At 40.1% G+C, this 24,186-nt stretch overlaps 1 protein-coding gene across 1 annotated transcript in view; it reads right to left on the bottom strand.

Annotated features, from left to right (window-relative positions):
* The window catches only part of NTRK2 (neurotrophic receptor tyrosine kinase 2), a gene marked incomplete at both ends in the record, with an annotated part of 194,013 nt that overhangs the window by 32,672 nt on the left and 137,155 nt on the right, over positions 1 to 24,186 (bottom strand). Inside the window, 3 exons of the mRNA XM_084224831.1 lie at positions 5,090 to 5,324; positions 8,800 to 8,972; positions 14,533 to 14,663. Of these exons, the coding sequence (XP_084080957.1) occupies positions 5,090 to 5,324; positions 8,800 to 8,972; positions 14,533 to 14,663 (539 nt within the window). The remainder of the gene's footprint in view (positions 1 to 5,089; positions 5,325 to 8,799; positions 8,973 to 14,532; positions 14,664 to 24,186) is intronic.

Here is a 24,186-nt window from a genome sequence, read left to right as displayed (position 1 = left end):
TTCTTTACACCAACTAAGACAAGACCTGAATTCTAATTAAAAAAAAAAAAAAAAACTGAAACAAAACAACCCAGCCCCCAAAGAAGCCAAAAAAATAAAAGAGAAACAACACTCTTTCTCAACCACTAGAGGTACAAAATGTGCCAGTATGAATTGCAAAGTCATTCACTGAGGGACTGAAACCAAAAACTTCGGGGAAAAAAAGGGATGTTCTTCATTTGGAAGAATTAGAAGATGAGAGTGGCCCAGGGCATTGTCTGGCAATACAGTTAACATGTGACAATGACACAGGCTGTGTGAGTTTAGATGTTCTATGCAGCATGTTTTCATTAGAGGCTGGGAAGTACCTCTAATCAAAGAAAGGGAAATATCAGATTTGGAAAATACCACTCACAGTTCTAACAATGTCTGTACCAGAAAGAGATGTAAAAATTTCTTTTTCACACACTGAAAGTCATTGGAAAAGGCTAGTGTGAAAGGGAAAAAAATGAAGACACTTTTTTTCCTGACAGTGGGCCTTCTTTCTGACAGTCTGATAGGGGACAGGAGTAGTTTCTTTAAATACAATTGAGATTTAAAGGCTGGAAAGAGAGTAGAATAATGTGATCAAGTAGGTGTCTATTGCTCATGAGTTAATTCAGGTTGCTGAATTTAAAAAAAAAATGCAGCTGTTAGGACAGAGAAGCTGTTGTGCAGCCTTCTGGAAAAAGCACTGGCAACACAGGATTCTACTTTTTTGCAGCATCCACTTTGAGAGAAGGGGCTGTGTTACAGGACAGGAGGGATTCAAGAGTTAGAAATCCAGGCCTCAGAAACACAAGATTGCTGCTATCCCCTTCTAGACCTGAGAGGTGTTTGAGAAGAAGCCTGTCAGCATTTTGCAGGCTGCACCTTATTAACTCTCTCAACTAAAGTCTTTTTTCAGGACTTGCCTTTTCGTTTTCCCTCTTGTCATTTGATTTCATTCTGGATCATCTTCGGTTCCCACACTGCTCTAAGGCACTGAGGACAGGCAACACGGGCAGATGTGCTCTGAGAAGCATTACCAAAAGCAAGTTATGCCACAGGCTGGTGCAGCTGGCTTGGACCTACATGGCGTTCTTCAAGTGGCCAGTCCAGAAGGCGATTTTCACAGAAATGTCTGATGGGGATTGCTCTCACCTCTTGCTGTGTGTCAGGTGTGACACTTAAGATCTCTCAGGAAATTTTGCCAAGCATAGTTTCTCTTTAATTTCTCTTTAGGTGCTTAGGACATTGTAGAAAACTTCTCCTTTTCCCTGGCAGACTGGAATTTTTATGGGGCTTGGTGTCTTATATAGAAGGCACTAAAGTACTAGTGAGTGTTGGTGTTTCCCTGCAGCATGATGAGGTTTCAGGTTCTTGTTGCTCCTACCCTTAACACCTACTCTGTGGCTTCCTTCAAGAGTGAAAGACTTGGACTCAGTAGTCTGGGTCTCTTCTTCCAGTCTGAAATGCTATGCCCTCTTTAAATAGCAAAATGGTACAAAACATGGAGAAGATTTTAAAGAGAAATGGAGTCATGGAAATTTATAATGAAACATATCCTCTTAGTCTTCTGCCCAATAGGTGCCAGAAGTGAAAGAAACTAATTTGTCAACCTCTCTGTAGTTTTAGGGTAAATAGAGCATTAGACAAAGATGGAAACTCACCGGGCCCAGTGTTTTAATAGAGTTTTGAGTGGTTTGTGCAAGCTGAGAAAAGGAGTCCACATTTTCTCCACTGCTCTTGTGCAGTTACATAAAGGCAAGTAGGTTATACAATAGCTAAATAGGGATTACAAAACTGAGCTCCATAAATCTAAATAAGAAACAGAATGTCTATTCTGCACTGGACAGACATAAAAGTGGGGAAGGGTGAAACTCTGGTCCTAATGAAGGTAATGACAAAGCTCTTGCTTAGTCTGGTGAGATCACAGTTTCATCCCAAACCTTGGCTCAAGCCTGTAGTTGGCTGACCAGGCTGAATATTTAAAGCATATCCATATAAAGTTTTTCCAAGTACTGGGATGAGATGACTTCTACTTTTTTTTCAAGCTTTTTGCTTATAATTAAGAAATACTGAAATTATTTTAAGATCAAGTACTGAGCAATCACTTGCAAACATGAACGGGAAGCCTAAAAAGGCCCTGATATATTATCTCTGAATGCAAGAACAAGTAACAACAAAGTAGTTCTTCCCAGGCTTCAGTGTCAGCACTTAAAAGCACTGAAAGCTACATTAAAGAATTACCTGGGTATCTTAGAGCAAGAAAGGAACCCCTGACCTGTCGGGTAGGAAATCAAACAGCAAATCCCAGCTATCAGCAAAACAAATAAAAGCCCTAATAAACTTGAGACCTAAGCTCTCCAAGTAAATAACATTGTGAAAGGATCTTTTGTGCTATAAGGATTGCAGTTCAGCAGTGTTGCTAGAGCTGTTTGGCTCAAAAACCAAACCAATTACTTGAGAGTTGTTTAACTTTGGCCTGGGGTGTAGAGCATTTCTGGGTAAGAAAAATCATCGCAGTTTTTTCATGTCCCCGGGGTCTGACTATCAAACCCTACTGCTGTTACATTGGATGCTAGCATGTACATCAGGACTTCCCCCACCTTCAAGACTCCTGTATGATGAAAAAGACAGAAAAAAAGAAAGGGGGAGAAAAAAGGAAAGCTTGTGCAATCAGGGCCACACATCATATGTATTCCCAGTCCAAGGGTTACTTCTCTCCCACTCTTCCCTGAAGCATCTCTTAACAGCTGAGCTGATTCAATGCAGAATGTCATTAAAAATCTAACAGTGCACAATGACTTGGGATCATCCTTATCTTACAGAAGCAAGCTATAAATAATCATCTTGGGTAAATCTAACATCATGACTGAGTGGCAGGCTCCAAAAAAAAACCCCAACCAATTCCAGTGTATTAAAACCCACAAATGACGAACCATTTCTTGCAGAACTTTTTGGAATTGTGTAAATCTCTCCAATGAGCATCAGATAAAGCTGTCAGGATTGGGGATGATTTGCTTCTCTCTGAGTGATTAAGCCTGATCAGTTAAAAAGACTTAGCCTGCTATAAGCAATTAGGTATGGTACGTCAGTGCCATTCCAGTGTTATCACTGACTTAGGCCTGCCAAGGATGCAATCCCAGGCAACCATCTGGGAATTCATCATTGCCTTGATTTTTTCATGACCATCCTCTGACCAGCCCACAAATGTCCCAGAAAAGGCAGGCCAAAACTTCACAGACTCAACTGGAACTTCAAACTTTTATCATCTGTGAAATATGGTGGCATGGCAGGCTGTGGCTCTATCCCTCCTCTGCACTAATTAGAAACTAACTGGAACATGAGGCTCCAGAGAAGCCGTCCTTTTTGTTTTTCTTACTGTGCAGAACGAGCAACTTCCCAGCTTGAAGTTTCACATCCACCCATCGCTCTGCAAGGTTGTACCACCCGTTTTGATGGGGCAATGCTAGTTTACACCATCCCCTTTGACACTTGTTTACCTCTTTCTCTCTTCATTGGCATTTCTGTCTTTCACTAAGTCCTCTCACAATTACCTTTCCCACCTTATTTGTTCCCTCTCTCACATCAATGATTGCACCCTCTTCATACTACTGCCTCTTCCTTCTCCTTTGTTACACCCTGGACCTCCCAGAAGCCCTCCTTCACCTCAAAAATAAATGAAGATAAGGGAGAGAAGAAGGAAAGAAGAGAGTGATTCTGTTATGGGGACAGTGGGAAATACAATGTACCTCTTAAATGAGATCCTTTCAGAGGAAGTTATTACCACTATGTATATTTTTTCCAAGCTCTGAAGTGCAGTCATACTTGTTTTACGTTGATCAAATAATTCAGAGTGCCAGTTTCCAAAATAACAATATATAAGAGGAATCTGGATCATGTGTTTACTAAATACTAGGTTTGTCTTTGGAAGGAAAGAAAATTAACAGTTAATATTTACAGCTAAGTAAACTAACCGTAAAGTAAATTAACAGTTACTTATGAGATTTTAAGTGAATCAGCATTCAACAATAATTTTCAAAACATCCTCTACCCTGTCCAGCCTTAGCCAGATGTAGAGATACTCTCTTCCCAGGCATCCCACCAATACTGACAGTGAGGTGACACTTTCCTTTAATAACACAATCCAAACTGACCGGCTAAGAAAGTAATAACGAAAAAGGAATAAGAAATAAGGAGTACGGGGGAAGATACAAAACATGTGCTTATAGATGATGAGATTACCTTACAGGATAAACTCTAGGGTTTGTAAATTATCAGCTTGGTCATGGATTGCCTTCCCCAAGCCACAAACAGGTTTAGTTCCAATCATGAAACTACAGATGTGATAGCAAACAGCAAATGGTGTCAACTACGTGACGTACCAAATAGTACAAAGACTGCATCAACAACAGCAATTATGTGCTCAGTTTGTTTAGCCCAGCAACCTCAGAAGGCCTTTGCAAAATTCAGATCGCACTTTATGGCAGCCAAGCTCAGGGAAAACAGTCAGAATGAAAAAGAGCAGTGGGCTACTCTTACCCTCTGCAAAACAGATCAGCAACATTAAGAAGCCCTGGCTTAAGGCAGGAAAAACTTTCAGGTGCTCAGTATACAAAACTTCTCACCTAATCTCTTATTGAATAAAACAACTAGTCACTGCTGTTGCCCAGTACTTATTTTTCCTCTAGTTAACTGATGAATTATACAACTGCTTCCCAAAGTTACCATTTCCATTTTTCTTAGCAGTATTTAAGAACACATTTTAATAGCTACAAAGTGTTGGGCCAAATTTGATTACCCTTTTAATCTGCTGTTTCTTCTTCACTTATGCCAAGCAAACAAGCAAAATTTTTTGCTGAGGGAAAAAGACCTTTCTGTGATTTAGAATCTGAACCCAACATATATAAACAACAAAACATGACAGACTACTCTGATTAATCCTCTTTTAATTCAGAACCAGGTTCTCCATATGCTAGGCTCTAAATTACCTGACAGACAGATGGTTAAGTATAAAAGCAGATCAGTCACACCAATGTGGTAAGAAGACTGGAGAAGACCTAACTTATTACAGCAGTTCACTTACCCGATAGTAGTCTGTGCTGTACACATCTCTAGACATCCCAAAATCCCCAATCTTCACCAGTAGGTTTTCACCAACCAGACAATTCCGGGTAGCAAGATCCCGATGCACAAAGTGCTGTGATGCCAGGTAAACCATGCCAGAAGCAATCTGCTGGGCAATGTGAAGCATCTGGGATTGGGTCAGCTCAGCAGGACGGTTGCCTTCTGCCATCAGTCCTGCATCTGGTCCATGTGCCCTGCACCAAAACACAATCTGATAAACTGATAGGCCACTTGTAAGGTGGAGAAGTGAAAGGAATTAGTGAGCGTCAGTGAAAGGAATTAGTGAGCCCACACAACTCCATCAAAAGTGCTATAAAAATAGGGAAAATTTTTTGTCTTGGCTTTTCTCATTCTTACTGTTTTCCTTCATTGATGAATGATAGGTGGTCTGAAGAGCACTACAAACAGGATATATATTACTCAAGGAAATAAGGCATATTTGTTCACAATAGTACCCATCTGTCAGAAAGCACCCCCTTTCTCCTGTTCCATTCTAGTAATCTTTTTTGGAGAAAGGCTGACAAACAAACCTGCTTGGGAACCAAGGGAAAAGTCTTATCACTCTGTAAGACTGAAAAACAATTGAGGGAAAGGCAATGAAGTGGCATGCATGGCATCACTTTTCCTGTGGCACTGGACTGGCATTCCTTGATTTCTGCAGGGATACAGGGCATTGACCCTTCCATCTTTTCTTAAACAAGAACGAGCTAACTTCCTTCTCCGTTTGAGAAACACGGGCAGCAATTTTAAATTTATGCTTCCAATTTCCTACCCAAATGCACAGCAGGAAAGAATTTTTGCTTATTTCATCACCAAGGCTGAGTCCTGCCTGAGACAGGAATGCTTGACAATAGGAAGAGAACACAAAACACACACTACTTGTAGAAGCAAAACGGCTTCAGAAATATGAGGTTTTCAAGACCTAGCAAGTCCCTGAGAAGCAACAATCAACTGATTAATGAGAATACTTGTATGCACTTCATCAAAACCAGAGATATTTTGCATTAGGAAAGCCCAGCAAAGTACTGGGTCACATGAGCTTTACCTATCTTAACTATGTGAGCCCTGGTATGCCTGTGCATCCTAGCATCTTGAAGATGCAGATATAAACATTCATATGAACAATGTTTGCAGGAAGAACTACTAGTTAATCCTTATCCAATCAATGAGGTAATCTGGCAATCACTACTCATTTGAAACATTTTATAATGTTCTGAATATTCTTTTCCATCCATTTGATTTTTCTGTGTTTTCAGAAGCCATTTTTTTATTCCATTCCTGAAAACTATTCTTTCAAAGAGACCACCTCTCCTCTTTCCTCCTCAGTAGAGGTGAGGCCATAATTTTTCTCTAGGGTAAGGGCACAGGAGTTTGGAAAAGATCAAAATCTGTGAGATTAAATCTGACACTACCAATTAGAAATATGATATTAAAACTGCCCCAAGGGAAGAATTTCATCAGCAAAGTGACAGATGTAAGAAAGAAACGAAGGGGGGTGTGTAGCATTGCCATCATTGCATCTGGTACCAGGCAAAGCAACTTTCTGCCACAGGGTATGCACAGGCAGCCATTCATCTGGTCTACGTTGATGGGGAAGGGATTAAATGGAAGGACTTGAAATCTACAACTAAAACTCACAAGCAAATTCCTATAGAAAATTACTGTGCCTTTATAATGCATGGATTTTTTTAATAAGTGTTCTCAGACATGAATCTCTGAGCTGCTAAATTAAAGAGCTTTTCATCTTTTGCTAGTCTCCCTGAGGACATGGTCTGTATCTAAAGGAATTTGTAGATTATTCCTAACATTCCATCCAGCTTGCTTGTCCACTTGGCCGTAAATGAGCTGATTTTAAGTGTCTGCAATAGCCAGGGATATTGACAGATATCCTCTGCGGCTGCATCATCCACTAGTCCATAGACCAAGCCCCCAGCAGGCAAGAGTTTGAGGCTTCAGTCCTAGGTCTGAACAGGCTTTGGTTGCATGCAGGCAGCCAGGCTCATTTGGGTTAAATTTTCAGATCAATTTTTCCCCAACAGCCTTTGGTGGCGCTGCAGGGCAAGAAATATGGAGCAGCCCACTTCGCTATGAACCTCTGGTCTGCAGCACAAGCTGCATAAAATGTGAGAGGAATGACAAATTGGAGCTTAGGTTTAATAGCTTGTCCCAGCATAATCATTTTACGTTCTAAAGACAAGGGCTGATTAATAGCTTTTTTAAAAGTGAAGGCCTTAAAGTAGGAAATATACTGTCTGCTAAAATGCTTTTCTGTACAATAATTCAAAATCAGAGTTACCACATAAGAAAAAGCCAATCAAAAAAGAATCAAGGCATAATAAGTATTTCTTATGGAGTAAGAAATTATTTCTCATCAACTGAGAATCTGGCTTCTTCTAATGGAAATTCAGTGTTCTGAAAATGTACTAGGATGGCATCTAGGGAAATAGCAACTCTCTCCTGATTCACAGCAGAAGACCAAGCAGAGAAACATAAAGGCCCTTAATTCTAAAATATACTTAAATCCTTTGCCAGAGAGACAACCATTCTGGGAAGAGTAGTAGTGTTTGTTCTGCATCTCCAGTTCAGATCCCAGTTTCTCTGTCAAACCTGTTAGCCCTGCCAATAAGGGAGGATGCTAGTTGTTGTCATTTTTTTTTACAGCGTGGCTACTTTTCCAAGAGGTAGTAGAAAGACAGCAAACTCATTTCAGATATGCTATCAAAAAATGCATAAATGGCATCATTAGCAATCAGAGTCATTTTAGTTATATAGAAAATATTAATCCATTTAATGAGACATCTATTTTGATTATTTTACAGCTTTGTTAGAGATATCTTTCCAAAATGGTGGTACCCCTAGCTATCTTTGGTGGGAAAGACCTCTGTATGTTGAAATATCTTTGTGATATTTATTGATAAAATTACACAGTAGATATTGAAAGAATAGTCTCTTATATTTTTAACATAGAGAAAATGGCATCTCTTAACTGTTTATTTTTATGTCCAAAAGTGCAGGCTGGCAGAAATGGCACATACATTAGGCCTCTGTTCATAACTTCCTGGATCATGGGTTACCTATTATTGTGAACCTTATATATCATCTATTTATTTATAATTGTTCTACTGCCAAATTTCAATTTCCTATGCACATTCCTGAAGAGCTTTATGAGATAAAGCCCTAATCTGGACCCCAAAGTGTAGCATTTTCCAATTCACAGAAGTTTCCATTGCTCACAGTTTTCGTGCTGCAGATTTATAGCAGTCTTTCCAAAACACTGAGAGGAGGGAAGTGAAGAGGGTTAGACTTCAGAAGCTCTCTGACGCCTACAGATAGCAATAGGTGTTGAGTGGGATTTTCCAAGTGCTACCAGAAAGGCTGTAAGAAAATCATTCCTACTGTAGGGTTTATAACCAAACATTTCAGAATACACGGAGATATATTGGAAACAACATTGCTTTGGTACAAAGCTTGATTTAATGGTACTTCCAAACAGGCAAAGAAACAGAGCCCCACATCCCAGTACAAAAGACAAGAGTCATACAATTTGTTTTCCTAGGTGTCAGCTTTTTCCAGTGGTAGTTGTTAAGTACAGCTACCTGTACATTAAGTAACAGCTACCTTTTCTGACCACTTTTGGCTCCGGATAACAATACATGCTCGTGGATTTACCTGAGGAATTTGTTAAGATCTCCGTGCTTCATATACTCAAAAACCATGATGAGTGGATCTCCCTCAACACAGACACCGTAGAATTTGACAATGTGCTCATGTTGCAGGTTAGTTAGCAGTTCTGCCTCACGGTGGAAGTCCTTGCGGGCATTATCACTGGCATCCTTCAGCGTCTGGTGGAGAAAATCAAAATATAAGGAAGGACAGATGTTCACAGAAGGTAAGAAATATGTGGGATAGCCCTGTAAGGGTAAGATAAGGACACAGTACATCATGGAGGATGGAGGAAGTACTTTCTAAATAACTCTTTTAGAAATGCAGATGTGATCCTGAAGTGCAATTAAATAATGGCAGTACAATTTTCATTCTCCTGCCACATGTTATCCCAAACAAACAGTTTTCTTGTTAGAGAATGTATGAATACTCATGCTCTTTCTGTGACAAGTGTTTTCCAAACACAGAACAAATAAACTGATCTCATCCCAAAAATATACTAGTACACAGCTGGTTTATATCCTTGAGCATTTAACTCAAGCAACCCCTAGTATCCTGCTGGTATTTACCTTTCTTATTATTTCTTTAAAATAAAACTCTGCTTGTTTAAAATACATGGTGGTATGTGGATGCATTCTTTATGTACTGCTGATGTTAGTCCCTGTGGTGTGCTATACGTTAGGTAGAGTTACACAAATGTCCCGGGACCAGAATAACCTGAGATTTCAGCCAAAACCTTCTTTGAAATTCTGTAAATCTACTCACATGAGTAAGATTAGGCATATGTGTAAGTAACTGAGGTCAAATCCTGAAGTGATAGACACAGAGGAAAGTAGATGCACGGAGGAATTCTGGGGCATCACTGGATCTAATAGGAGGCTTAAATTTTGTATATTGAAGTAATACTAATTTAACTGTCACACATAGGCAGTTTCTGATTTCTCCTTACAAACCGCATTTCAAGAGCAAGAAAACACTTTCATACCAAAAAAAAAAAAAAAAAAAAAAGAGCAAGTTCGGACACCAATTAAATGAGGAATAATTATAATTGTCAATAAACCACTAATAGTCTCTGTAGTCAAGAGGTGCAGTGGTTATGCTATACTAATTCAAAAAATATTTCTAAAACCACAAGAGAAAGATGGCAAGTTACTAACATTCATGATTTATTCTTCACAGAAACTGCTGTCTGGGCTCTGTACCTCTGGATTTTAGCAACACCTAGGTTTAATACAATGGAAGATAATGCCCAGGAAAAAGGCATCTTTGGTCAAAACATTACCAGTACTTTTGTGTCTTTAGTCCCTCTACTTTCTATCCTGAATTAATATGTAGAGCATGAGACCAACTGCACTCACTAGAACAGAAACAGACTAAGTTGATACTGTCCAGTTGTTCTGCCAACAAACTGAGTTTTTAGCAGCAGTAGCCTGCTGGTTTGTTCAAGCTTTTTCTTCAACAGGGACAACTCTGTCCACTTTTCTCATGTTATATGTGTGCATGTGTGAAGAGGCGAGAAGGCGACTGTTGGAAAAAACACATCCTTTACTTGTGATACTACAATCCTGGGTCCTGAAAACTGAATAGCTACTGTACTAAAATTCAGATGGGGGACAAGCACTAGGGCAGCATGGATTGCTGTCTTCCAAGTTCAGGGGCTTTTACTTGTGGATTTCAGCCTCTGTGGATCCTAGAAGCAAGAGAAGTCACAGAAGTCACTCATGCCTTAGATGTCCCTTCCCTGAGGAATGTACTTCTGAATCTTAACATGCCTTCTGGCACAGAATCCTTTTTTCCATAAGCTTTACCAATGATGCAACAAGGATATTGCTTCATCAAGGCTTCACTAGTCATGATATGCTAGTATACACAGCTGTATCATGGACATCAAATTTGCTTCCCACAAATTTGCTACATACAACCACATCTGAACTGAGTGAGGACTGGAATTGAAGTGTTTTCCAATACTTCCAGACTCTGGGATGATGCTATAACATGATGCAAACACCAACCCACAGTCCAGTGTATGTTACATATACTGAAATCACTCATAAGAATTCTGTTGTCACTTGAGTTTCCTCTGGTAGTTTCATATATTAAGTGATTGGACTGTAATTATTCTCAATAACAGAATTAGAAAAACAATCTGGAAAAAAAAACTGCCAGGGAGAAGCAGAGGCTGATCGTCTTTCCAGCAGGCTCTTTCCCTGGAAAGACAGTAAAAATGCTGACAGCTCTGTCCTGTGAGGATGGCATATTGCATACTTGAGAAGATGCTTTTTATCTCACAGAAACAGCAAAATTATCATATGACAGAGCAGTTACCATGGCAATTCCACATTTTCTGTCAAACAGCAAAATTCAGAAAAGTCTAAAACTCAGGTGAAACTCATGCAGGGTTTCCTCTACCATGGGCTGACTAGAATTTCTGTCACCCACCATTGCAAAATCTCCTTTTCATTATTTCATGCAGTGCACAGAATAGACACAATGCATGAGAGAGAGCTGGCACAGTCAGGCAAGGAGGAGACTGGAAGGTAAAAAAATTAATAACTATGTAGGATTTACATAGAAATGACATTGACTAATGCATTTAGCCTGTTCTCAGTACAAGAAAAAAAGAAAAAACCAAAATAAAACCCTACGAGCACAAAGAGAGGAAAGACATATTAATTATTATTATCATTACTGACAAGAATGCCAAAGCCCTGCATACAAAGCACTTTCACCAGTTGACAGGAGGTTTTCCCAAGTAGGATCTGAGATTCAATCACATGTGCTTTCCAGCCACTCCACGTGGTCTGTGCTGCCCTGTGCTCTGCAGTGAGTGTCAACTCCAACACCACTCTGTCTGACACCACCTGTGCCACTCTGACACCACAGAGCTGCCTCCATGGGCAAGTCAGAGCAACAGCAGGAGGATGGGGCCATCTCCAACATCAGCAGGACTTGGTAGCCAAACTCTCAAGGCAGCTACATGACTACTACTATTACTTTCTACTGTTTCAGCCTTCCACTACAAGATAATTGCTACTGCTTCCCATCAACATATGAGACCTGACTGGTATGTCTTCTCGAGAAATGAAGGGGTGGTTTTGAGTCTTCTCAGAACTGAAGGTTTGAAGAATTGGAAATCTTTGCTTTTCCTGTGCAGGTGCCATGGAAATGTTTTTGATCTCACACACAGAGCAGCCTGCTAGCTGAGCAAAACCTCCCAGGGGAGCCAGAGGCAGCTGCTAACCTGCGCCTTGTCAACCTCACCTCCCTCTCTGGATAGGCTACACTAGTGTGAGATTATGCCTGGGGATTCAATCCTGTGAGGAGACAGTACTGAGCCAGGCCTGAACAAACAGAGCAAATTGGGCCCTCAAGAAAACAGTAATTTTTCCTTCCTCCACCCTCTGTTCTCTAATAGTGCCTGATAAGACATGCTATGGGGGGCAATGCTAGTCCAAAGCCTAGGATTTGTCCTACGGAAAGTATTTCCAATCACTCTGTGTTATCTCCAAAAAGCTCACACTAATCAAAAACAAATTGCCTTTCTCCTCTTTAAAGGAGCAAAAGCTCTTTGGTATTTAATGCTAGGCCTGATCTTTTTTATCTTCACAGATTTTTCTGGGTCTCGTAGCTCCTAAATAATTTGCTGCAACAACCTCAGCATTTTGGATACCAGCTGACTGACAGGAAGGGAACGTGTTGAGTTAGAATGAGGGATGCTCAGGGCCAGGGATGAGCCATACAGTTTTCCAGCAATTGGCAGGCACAGGGAGCTGACAGGGACCACTAGCCAACCTGACCCCCATGGGTGGCTGAGGCTGTGCCTCCTTGGCGCTGAAATCTCCCTGGCACCACCTTACTCTTCAGCAATTTCACGGGCTCACCAAATCTATTTTATGGTGATTGGTGTGTTCTGGTTTTACCCATGGCGCTGAAGCCCTCTAAAGCCATTGCTGTGTGTCAGGAGGAGCTGCTCACTGCTGCTGGAATCCAGGTCTGCTCCTCTGTTACTAACTCAGGGACCGAGTTCAGACACCATCCTGCCCTGAAGTGCAGGATAGCTCTCTGCATTCCAGTGGAGGCTCCTTCCCTCGATCTCTCTGTGGCTGGGGGACACCTGTTACCACAGTGGTAGGAGACAAGCATCAGGCAATTAACCCCTCAGTTATGTGAGGGTCAGTACTCTGTGGCTCAGTTCACCAAAAAATTTGCTCCGTGACAACAGCTAGAGTCACATCTTTAAGACCCAATGACAGAAACATAAAATGGGAATAACCTGTTCTCAGAAGTGATTCTTCCCACAGCTGCCTGCAAGATTCTTATTAAGGACGCTATAAAGAGAGGATGTGGTAAAAAAAAAAACAAAAAAAACACCAACCAAAAGAAAGCCAAAATAGTATGACAGTTGCCCAGAAAATGCATAGATTTGTCATCTAGGTCTACATATGGAGACATATGTACCTTTAAAGGCTGAATACTCTTGCATTTGATTTACACTGAGAATGAGCAGCAGAGAGAAAGTGCAGTGCAGCATTTAACAGCAGAAGCGCTAGGCTCCATTTAGGCATGACTTTCAAAAGGAGCAAGTGAATGGAAATACTTTAATTTTGCTTTAATCAAGCAGTTACCTAAAGTGATAGAGGAAAGGCCATTTCCATTGTAACCACCAAAATACAAGAGAAAATTCATTCAGATCTAGTTTTGTCATCTTCTATCTCTTGCTTTCTCCTGTCTATGCTATATCCCTTCAGACCCTAATTTTTTTTCTCACCAGTCACCATGACTGAACTACTCCAAGTATCAAAAAGTTTATAACCTTGGCAAACTCAAAAACCTGTATTTGATGGAACACTCTACAAGACTATTCTCCTTTCATTTTTCCACTGTCAGATTCAAGACTCTTATTTCTTGTTACCAAATTCAAAAAGATGATCGACATAATTTCTTTTACTGTGTGGTTTCATCCAAAAAGCACACATGGTTGTCTAATTGTGACCTGTCAGATAAAATTATTTTCTGGTCACTTGGCATAGCCCAAATTCTGGACATCTATTTCCCCTGCACTTAATGAGATATTTCAAATGCTGGACACCTTGTTTAGTTTTTGGCAGAACACTACAGATTGAGATAAGAGATTGTTTTCAGGGAAAGTTTTCAAACTCTGGCAACGTAGTTTCACCAATACTGTTTTCTAGCTACATCCACAGTGGAGGTCAACAGCTAACCTTAGCTCTTGAATTTTGGAGGAAAAATTAGGGCTTTGTGCAGAGAAGTCAGCTTGGTCTCCAAGCTATATATATTAATGAAAACTACCCACAGACAATTTCAGTTGCTCACAAAAAGAATGGCACAGTCCTGAAACAGAAAGCTGTTCTTTGCCTAGTAATTATACCCATAACCTATTCACTTAGCTAGTAACATTATTTTTTAGACACACATATATTTCACATGCATTTTTAATAACCTAGACATTATTTTTCACCAACTGTTCTTCAGACAGACCATAAAGGATTTTGCCCCCTAGTGATACAATCTGTTTCCTCCCTTTCCATATATGATTCAGGTCTCATTCTGTAATCCACAGCAAGATCAATTCTCTTAACACTCCATTAGCCTTATGAACTCTTCTACATGTATAAGAACAGTTACACTGGATTATGGAATCGGCAAACATGATCATTTACAAATAAAACAGCATTAGTTGCAACCATGAATTAATAATGGTACCCTAGACTCTTTTACCTTCACTGCCACCAAGATCTTGCCCTGCTCAGGACACAGGTTATAGCATTCTGCCAGAAAGACTTTCCCAAAGGCTCCTTCTCCCAGTTCTCTTTTAAGAACAATATTATGGCGCTTGATGTGATGCACAACTGTGAAAAGAAGACAAAACAGAGGTCAGAAGGGAGCTGCAAATTCAGGATGGGATGGAGCCCATGCTTACAGCCACATGGAGATAGGATTGCCTGTAAAGTAGGGAAGGAATCAAAGACCCCACACGTCAGTTGTTACCACTCTCTGCAAAAAAAGACTGAGTTTATACATTTGTATTTGGAGGGTAGTGCGTTTTCTGGATAAGAAGACATGGAATTAAGAGTCACCTGGGAACAGGCCATTTATCATCATGTTAGGATAACTGCTGCAAAGCATATGTAAGACCTAATGCTACTTTTTAAAAAACATTTAGACAGTGAATCAGAAAACAAACAAAGCCTTTCTCACCCCTTTTCTACTTTTGTACCTTTAACAACAGCAGAACTCTCCTGTCCAAATCAAAAAAGTTTTAAAATTTACCTAAACCTAAAGGTGTCCTCTAAGAAACCAAATGTGTCTTCTTTCAACTGAATGCAACTTAACAGTCTGGTTTACTTACTAGTTGTAAGTCACTGCTTTCACATGTTTCTCACAAGCATGATTTACAGTATTGATCTGAAGTAAAAGAAACAAAAGATGGACAAAGGTTTTAGTCCACATAGTGGACAGAACCTTAGTTCAGTTGCTGGCCAGAGTGAATTGATTCAAACACTGAAGCCCAGGAACAGTTTTTTGACTTATTTTACATTCTCCTTTCAGCAAAAGCTTCCATTAAAATCTTTAATATTTAAAATACTGTACTAAATTTTGTAGACTACATTATCAATTTACAATGTTCAAGCTAAATAAAGCAGTTCTAAGGGCAGTTTAGCTGCCAATAGGGTGGTCAGCTTGTGTTGCTGAAACTGTACAATCCAGACAGCATCTGCTGATGATTTTAACCTCAGTGCACTTAGCTGTCTTTGCAAACTCTGAAATTTAACCCTACCTGGAAGAAGCCCATTTGCAACTTAAATTCTAAGCAGAGCAAATTAAATAGCAGTGCACAGGCATCAGGCTGGCTTCTTCAAGGGTGAAAAATCTCACCTTGGCTGCTCAGCTGGAGGGACCAGGACTGAACCAATAATTTAGGATCTAACCAGATGCAGACTGACACCTGCCCCCGTACTTGGTCACATGCCTATTCCAAACCAGGTGACCACTTACCCAAAAACCACCTTGCCTCCATGATAAAGGAGGAGTGCTGATGATAACATTAGTAGGGAGAAACGGCACAGACTGTTCCTGTTCCTATCACCAGCATTTGGAAAAAAGGACCACAGCCTACAAGACAAGAAAATGTGTGTCCCACACCCCAAGCCTACAGCAACCTAACCTGGGCACACTGCATGTAAATACACCTCATATCCTTGTGTGTGGACATGAGGGAAATCTGCTGCTGGAGCAGGGTCCAGTGGGCAATCCAGCACACATCTGCCATCTTGAGGTGGGCATTCACCTGAGGAACAGACCTCCACCAGATGCACTGGCACCTGCTGGAAGGTGCCTGGCCAGTGGGCAAGCAGCCCCCTGTGCCCTGTGCATGGAGTGGGAAAGACTGGATTCTCCCCAGAGCCTACCAGACTCACCAGGCTTTGCTGCTTTCCCCACTGTTGGTGGCTGCAGGGGGCATATTCTTAGCCTTCTTTTCCAGAGCCAAGTCTCCTAGGAGAGGCTGCACATCCCATTAGGTACATATGACATGAGACTGCAGGGTAGCTACATTTTTTACTCTGGTCACATACTGGTCTAGCATAAAATTAACTTTTGTCATGGTGATGCTTTATTTGGCCAGCTACCTTAGCAGGTCCCCTGCAGTCAGTACGAAGTTGATTTTTATTTTCATTTCCTTCTCAACACTGCCTTTGCAAGAAAGGCTCAAAATGCAGTCAGCACAAATAGGCCTGAACCAAAACACACCTTTTCCCCATGGACACAAGTTAACCAGCATCGCTGGCCTCTGCTAACACTGGTCACAAGGTAGACCAGCAGAGCTGAAAGATTGCTGCCCTGGCATGGCACCTGAGCTCCAGTGTGGCACATCTCACCACCTGAGCTTTAAAAATGATTGATAACAAATGAGTGTTACCTCCTATCCCCTAAAAAACTTGCCATCCAATACTGCCTCCTGGGGAGTTCTCTTTCCCTCTGCTTTACTAGTATTACCAGGAGGATGCCTCTGCTCCTTTCCCAGAGGGGAAAGGCAGCAAAGACAGTTTTTAGGGTTTGTCTGCCCACAGCTGCCAGAGACTCGGTGATGAAGACAGTCTGAATTTTGTGTGGGTCCTCTCCATTTTGAGCCCATTGTACTGCAAATGTTTGGCCTAGCAATACAAAGAAGTTTTTTTGTGAAGCTCCTGGAAGGCTTTACAAACAATAGAGTAAAAATAAATAAAAACCACACTCAGTACTTCTCTGTAGTACACTTACAACTGCTGTTAAACACTCATATAAACCAGGCATTTGAATAAACAATCCATCCCATAAACCAAACTGTAAAAGCTGAAACACAGCAAGGTGCAGAAGAGATCTGCACAGAATGTATTTGTAACTTGCTATGCTCTATCCATTCCCGTTACCTTTTTGAACCGTGCTGAGTTACCAAACAAATAAAAAACAACACTAACTATGACTAAATGGGCAGAGCTTAAATGTAAGAACAATGTAAGTAAATCAAACACATATGATGGGATGGATATATAAGCTAAGAAAAAAATCCATTTAGCACATTCAGGGCCCCAGCCATAATGACACTGTCTTAAATGGGAGGATACTTGAGCAGGAGATACACTAAAAAATTCAGGTCAAAATCTGCTTTCAGTTACTATCAGGATAAAGCAAATTATCTCTGGTAAAGTCCAAGAGATTATCCTGGATTTACATTGAAGAAACAATGCAGAATTTGGCCAAAGAGGACATCAACAAAGAAGTCATATCATAACACTGTCTCACAAGAAAATGTACACAAACATTCAAATGACAGCTATGTATTTTCCTCCTTTGATTCTAAATGGCAATTGCATTTGACCTGCCATTTGTGCTTTTAAGACCATGTATTCTCTGGTTTTAAATCTTAACTGATAACTGCAAAAAATATATTTTATTAAGCTAAAAGCCAAACTGACTTGAAACACTTCAGAGAGAAATGAACTATAAAATATGAAGCAAGACAAAACAAAGAAGGGTAAATGCTGAAAAGAGGCTAAGTAAAAATAATACCCACACAGCCATATCCTTAAAAGCAGGGGGCTCCTACGGATGACTTCAAGGAACCAGAGACAACAGGGAGGACAACTACAGAAAAAGTCTCTCTCCTCATCTCATGGTCTCAGAAGATTCTCACTAGGTACTTCACTCACTAGCAGGCAATATGTCACACTGGAAATGACACAATACGTATTTCCATTGCGGGACTGCACTCCCTAGGTAACCTACCTTTGATGGTGAGGCTGAACAGAGAGGGTCACACCACATTCTGGAATCAGTTCCAGCAGAACAGGCCACTCAAGATCACCTCATCACATTGAATTCCCTGAGTTGGATATGAATGAATCCAGCCAGGGATAGCAAGACACAGCGTAAATTATTAACATTTTTTGCCCATATTTAAAAAACGAAATGTGACAGATTGAAAGTGTTTCCCCTCGGTCACAAACAATAGGTCTTAGCATTTTACCACCATATGTGACCATTATGCCATCTAGGCTGACCTTCTAAACTATATGGAGCATAATATTGAGCTAAATGACTTGCATGTGGCAGAAGACTGTCTCCAGAAAGAGACTGTGTCAGTCTTGACTTGAAAGTCTGAACTATCTACTTGCTTTCATGTGCAATCATTTCACTGCTAATAAAAATGCATGCCTTTTTCTTTGTCTCTTAATCATTAACTTGTCTGGCTTTCTCTGATAGTTTTAGTAGCCTTTTCAGGTTTGGTATTAAACACATGTAATCAACACCCTTCTTGCCCTTGGTGAGGGGAAGAGACAGAAGTTCCTCCCCCCAGGAAAGCATTTTCTTCAATTCACCAGCTATTGTCTTGACTTTTCTCTGGAAAATTTTTAAATATCCCTTTAAAAGAAGTTGTTTCCAGTTGATTTTTTTCCAACTGGAAGCCATCTCTACAAGGTTGTGATAAAACCATAAAATCAGCCCCCTATTTCTCTTCACATCCATAGATTACACTAGTCCTTTCAAGGCTGAACTTCCTAAGGAGCACAAAAATGAAACACTTATGTGGTATTCATGTGAGTGTCTCATCTTGAAGACCTCACCCAATGACAATACCACGAATGTTGTAGGTTTCAAATGTATTCCCATCTATCTCATGAGAAAAGTGATGAGATTCATGGACAGACTGAAACATGGACTCACTGCTGGACAACAAACAGACAACAGCTGACAGGCATCGCTGCTCACTGAACTACCAACACTGTAAGATCCTTTTGTATTGCACGCCCACTTAAATTATCTGCTGTGTCTTCTTCTGAGGATACTGTTCTAAATTCTGTTAGTGGGGCACATGTGGGACAGTTCTGAAGAAATTTGTTGTGCCAGGACTCTGAGAACAGAGAATGAGAACCTTCAAGATGCCAGGAAACCAGGCAAGGTGATATTATGAACATAACCACAGCTGCATAAGTAAAAAGCAGTCATAGAAAAGACTCAGCTTGTGACGCGACACAAGGTCCCACAGAAAAAAGTTTTGCAAGTTTCTTCATTTCTTTTCCCACGATTTCGATTGCAATTGTGGACTGAACTATTTCTAAGACCTTGCTAGAAAAATACAGGTGGAAATGGCCAAGTGATTGTTTAGATAGTGTATCAAATTTTTATGTCATCTGCCACTCACAAAAAAGGAAGTTTCTGCTGTAATCCTATAGCAGAAGGACAGGAATTTACTGTAAAGAGCATGCATCAAGTCTAGACTGATGGCCATCAGATTATGCAATAGCAGTATGTCTGCAGTTTCTACAAGCTATTGCCAGAATAGAATTTTTGGCTTATTGAGATATCTACTCTCTAACATGGCAATAAAAGCCAACAACAAGGCCTTTATTTTTTTTTTCCAGCCTTTTAACATGTCAGCCTTCCCTGGATGCAGAAATAGGTTAGCTCAGTTGTATATTTCTGATGATTTGGTGCATTTATCCCATACAGCATTCATTACTTATTATCCTATATGAATTTTTGTGTAGTGATATTGTTGTTTAATTTTTATAATGTAGCAGCAATAGTTGCTCATGTAAGGCTCATGCCCAGCTGTTGTAGGTACAAGCTAACAATGTTTTCACATCTAAATATAGATATAAATATATACACATGCATTTTTGTTTATATATATGTATGTGGATATATATAAATGGTCATATATACATATATGTATATGCACATGCACACACACACCCCCCCATTATGTATACATATATATAATAGTCCACAGCTGAGAACCAACTCACACTTCTTCAACAGAATTAAAATAAGCTGACAGAAAATCTCGTCTCGCTACCTTGGTACTCTGCTCTAAATGAAAGGTGCTGGTTGGTACCAGCTATAGAAAACTGAGTAGAGAGGATTCACAGAACAATAAGGCCAGAAGGGCACTTGGGCCTTGTCACATCACCTGTGCAAGTCCAGCTTCTGAAGCACTTTGAGTCTTGTTTTGTGTCTTTGAAAAAACCACAGTGTCATTCAAGAGTTGTAAACCAGTTATCTCTTGGGTGGCCATCAGTGATTTGTCAGGTTTCTCACAAGCCTTAGATGCTAAATGGGCTTCAAGGACGAGATGGCTCACTTAGGATCTAATGCCAGGTTGAACTAGAAGTGATCTTCCTGGAAGAGCAGGAGGAGTTTATGAAAGGCAAACAAGTGACTGTCAGAGGAATGGCATAATTCCCAGGCACTTTCTTCCTACTTGTCTGAGTTACATGTGGTAAATCAAATAGATCTGTGATAGCTGCAGCTTGACCTTTCAGTTGCTTTGTTTACAGCTTAAATCCTCACAGGATATATATTTAAACCCCAGATTTTTTATTTTCCTGGGTTAGAATTAGGCTTCCTTTTGTAACAGAGTGCTGCAGCACCTTGGAGTGTGTCCAGTTCTCACCTGCCCAGAGCAGCAAGGGCACCACAGATCTTGTCCACTGTAAACTCATTTTGCTGTAGCTGGCATGGCTCTTCTCTGTCTGAAACACAAGTGTTTACTGTCTTTTGGCATTACTACTTGATTCCTCGTGAGCCATCTTACTTTACTCTTTTTTTACAGTAATTTATTTGGTTTAGTTGACCAAGATCCTGTCAGCTTGGCTATAGATAGCCATGATGTCATAATTTATTACATCCCTATATTTAAATAAGCATTACTTAAGAATAAATTCTAAATGTAAAAATGCTATCATTGTCTTAAATGCATGAGTCTGATGAATTTAATTCACCCTGCATGGAAAAAAAAATAAAATAAACAGTTTATCTATACAGAAACTTGCCCTTGCATATTAAAACTGAGGTGCACAAGACCCTCAAGCCCTAGCAAGCTAAAACTGATCTTTTGCATGCTAAAACAATTGGGGTATATCAGAATAGCTGAAAGCTTAATTTGGCTATTTTCAGAAAAAGTACCATGTATTAATCATCCTGCATTTCTCTTTCTATGATGCTTCCAGCCTACTAAAAGCTTTTCAGCACAGTATGGTAAATCAGCTTTAGGCAAAAAACTGAGCTGGAATTTTGACAAAAGCTGCCTTTGCAGATATGTATACACTTAATTTATAAATGCCAATCTCAATGCACTTCTTCCAAGAGGGTAATCATCATACAACTTAGAGGTTATTGTGTGTGAGTTGCTGTGTAAAACCTGTTAGTATAATTTTATGGGGACAAATCTGGTCTGTCTTTCATATTTAACTGGAGACAATGATCTCAGCATGAACAACCTTCCCGTTCAGAGTTGGAAATCCTTTCCCTCCACACGATGCTAATCTTTAGGAATCTTCTGTATTACAGAAATAGGAATATTTGGCAAAGCATGGGAAAATACCATGTAGCATATCTCATATAATAGATACTTGCAGAGGGAGAAGGGCCAATGAACACACTGTCTTCTAAATATTAACTCTTTTTTATCTCTATTTTCAGAAACAGACATAGTCTGAAAGGCATCCCAGGATACCCGTCTGAGAAGTAGGACCTGAATGAAACTACCTCCAGAGATGAGCCATATTCAAGCTCAGAGTAAATGGGTATAAAGGTGAAATTCAAAGGAGATTGCAGTGGTTTTGATCTACATTTCTCTGCTTTGCTCTTTCTCTTCTCATTTTAAAAGGAAAAAGAAATAATTTTGTGGCTCTATGTTGCAATAATGAGCGATGTAGGGACCTCAGGCAGGTGCAAAGGAGTGCTCTTTATTGTTACTGCTAGGTAAGGCTTTATAAAGCTTTACCTATCGGTAACAGCTCTACATGTGGGAGTACAGAAGGGTTTTACTGATGGCCTTTCAAAACTAAATATGAAAAGCAAATGGAGCTTTCAAGCTTGTGAAAGAATTAACCATATGCTTGGCTCACAGTTGAAATTCTATTCCCTTTTTAAAAAGTTAAGCACATACTCAATCTTTACCTTTTTCTGAACTATCTGAAAGACAGCATAGCATCTGATCAACCATGTTACACGGGTAGGTGTGCCCTTTTGCAGCTAACTGAGCATAGAAAGAAAAGGGAATATTAATGAAAAAATCATAGCAGCATGACAGAACCCAGTCTTATGGATCACTTTTGAGCAAATTATTTACCCTTTTCTTAAGTTTTTTTCCCCAATTCCTTCTACAGTTCTATCAGGCTGCTACACACTGTGTGGCTTTCTATGAGGAAAACTGAATCTTACACATTTTTACCTTATGCTTTGCTTTCTTTTAGCCAGTAGAAATAAACCCTTCCCCTAAGCACAAGGCTCAGTCTCTGCCTGCTTCCTTAACTGCACACAGCTAAGGCTTTGCTGCTATATGGGTGTTTGTTCTTATGATTCCATGCTTACCTCCTTCTCTCCTGGATTTTGCCATCAGTGGTTTTTAAACACAAAAAAAATTAAGGGTTTAGCCATTTCTGAGGAGGACCCCCAAATGGCAGATAATGACACAACCAAATTATAAAATCTTCCTCACCTCGCATTATTTACTGAAAAACAAACTCATCAGAATGAAGAAATAACATCTCAAGTCTTCTTACACACTGAGATAGCAGGAACATCAGTTCACCCTCTGTCCTATGGGGACATAGAAGGGGTTAGCATTATACTGCCTGAGCCCCATGTGACAGAAGAGAAGACCAAAACATCATGAAAGGTGAACAAACCTGGACAAGCAGCTATTCCCTTCTACAGGCTTGCTGTCCTTCAGCATTTCTGCTTTCTTCTGTGGTGAGATACTCGCTCTGCTTTTGTTTCACTGCCAGACTGGCACACCATTTTGTTTTCTAACATGCCATACACAGAGGCTTATGTCCCCGTAGGGCATTTTCCCCTTGGCCCTGATACTGTTTCAGGATTCCAGTGCTTATGATGTAATTGGCAGCACATATATGGAAGGCACACCCAGAAAATTCATCTTTACCACTGGGCTGTGACAGATACCTCTACAGCAGCCACAGTGCAGTCAGAAGATTATTACATTGCACTACCTTCGAACAAAAAGACCTGCAAGACTTCCCTTTTAGGTCAACAAAATGGATTGACAAAGGGTTTGCAAGACTGAACATGGGGCTTTTTCAGGATCAAAGCCCGAACAATTGCAAAGAAAAGACGACTTTTCTTTTGTCTCGTTATAAATACACTGGGAAAAAAAAATTCTGTGTTTCCACACAAGCATAGCACATGCTTAATTTTTCAAGTTTGAAAAGATCATATTGCTTATTGCAGATCACACATCACCTCCTCTGCTGACCTGATTCTTCTCTCCTGCATCCTCCAAAGGACTAATATAATAAAGCATATGTTTATACAGAACAAATTATTTCCTATGTAAAGGCCATGATGTTTCTACAGTCTGGGTGATTTATCATTCTTCAGGGTCTGATAACCTTCCCAAGTCCTAGGGAAGGAGGCAAATTAGAGTGTATCACGCTCCTTGCATTGACCTCTGCATAACCAAACACTGGTATTCCTACTTGGACATTATCTGTAAACTACACTAAACTACAGCCTAGCCAGATTTGAGAATACTTAAGGTTTTGGTTTTGTTTGTTTTTAGTAGCAGTGAGTTGAGGGCGTATTCTAATTGTCCTAATAGAAAACCCAGTCTGCTCCATGATAGTGAGAAAAGAAAACTGTGACTTGCCAGTGGGAACAGGAGGACTCTCCCAGGTAATTTCTCTTGCAGGAAAAAGTCACGTGTTTCCTCTTCTGTCTTGGTTCAGCATGTTATTTTCATGCAACATGAATACAGATACACGTAGCTAACACAGGTAGCAGAGAATATAAGAAATCTCTTTTTGTTCACTTAAGCTCTGGATTGCATAATCTGCCAGCAGAAATTATGTTTCTCTATATTTCAGA

The sequence above is a fragment of the Fringilla coelebs genome (genome assembly GCF_963513975.1).
Source record: "Fringilla coelebs genome assembly, chromosome: Z".
Taxonomy (NCBI): Eukaryota; Metazoa; Chordata; class Aves; order Passeriformes; family Fringillidae; genus Fringilla; species Fringilla coelebs.
Note: the sequence above shows the minus strand (reverse complement) of the source record. Positions and strands in the feature narration are given on the sequence as shown.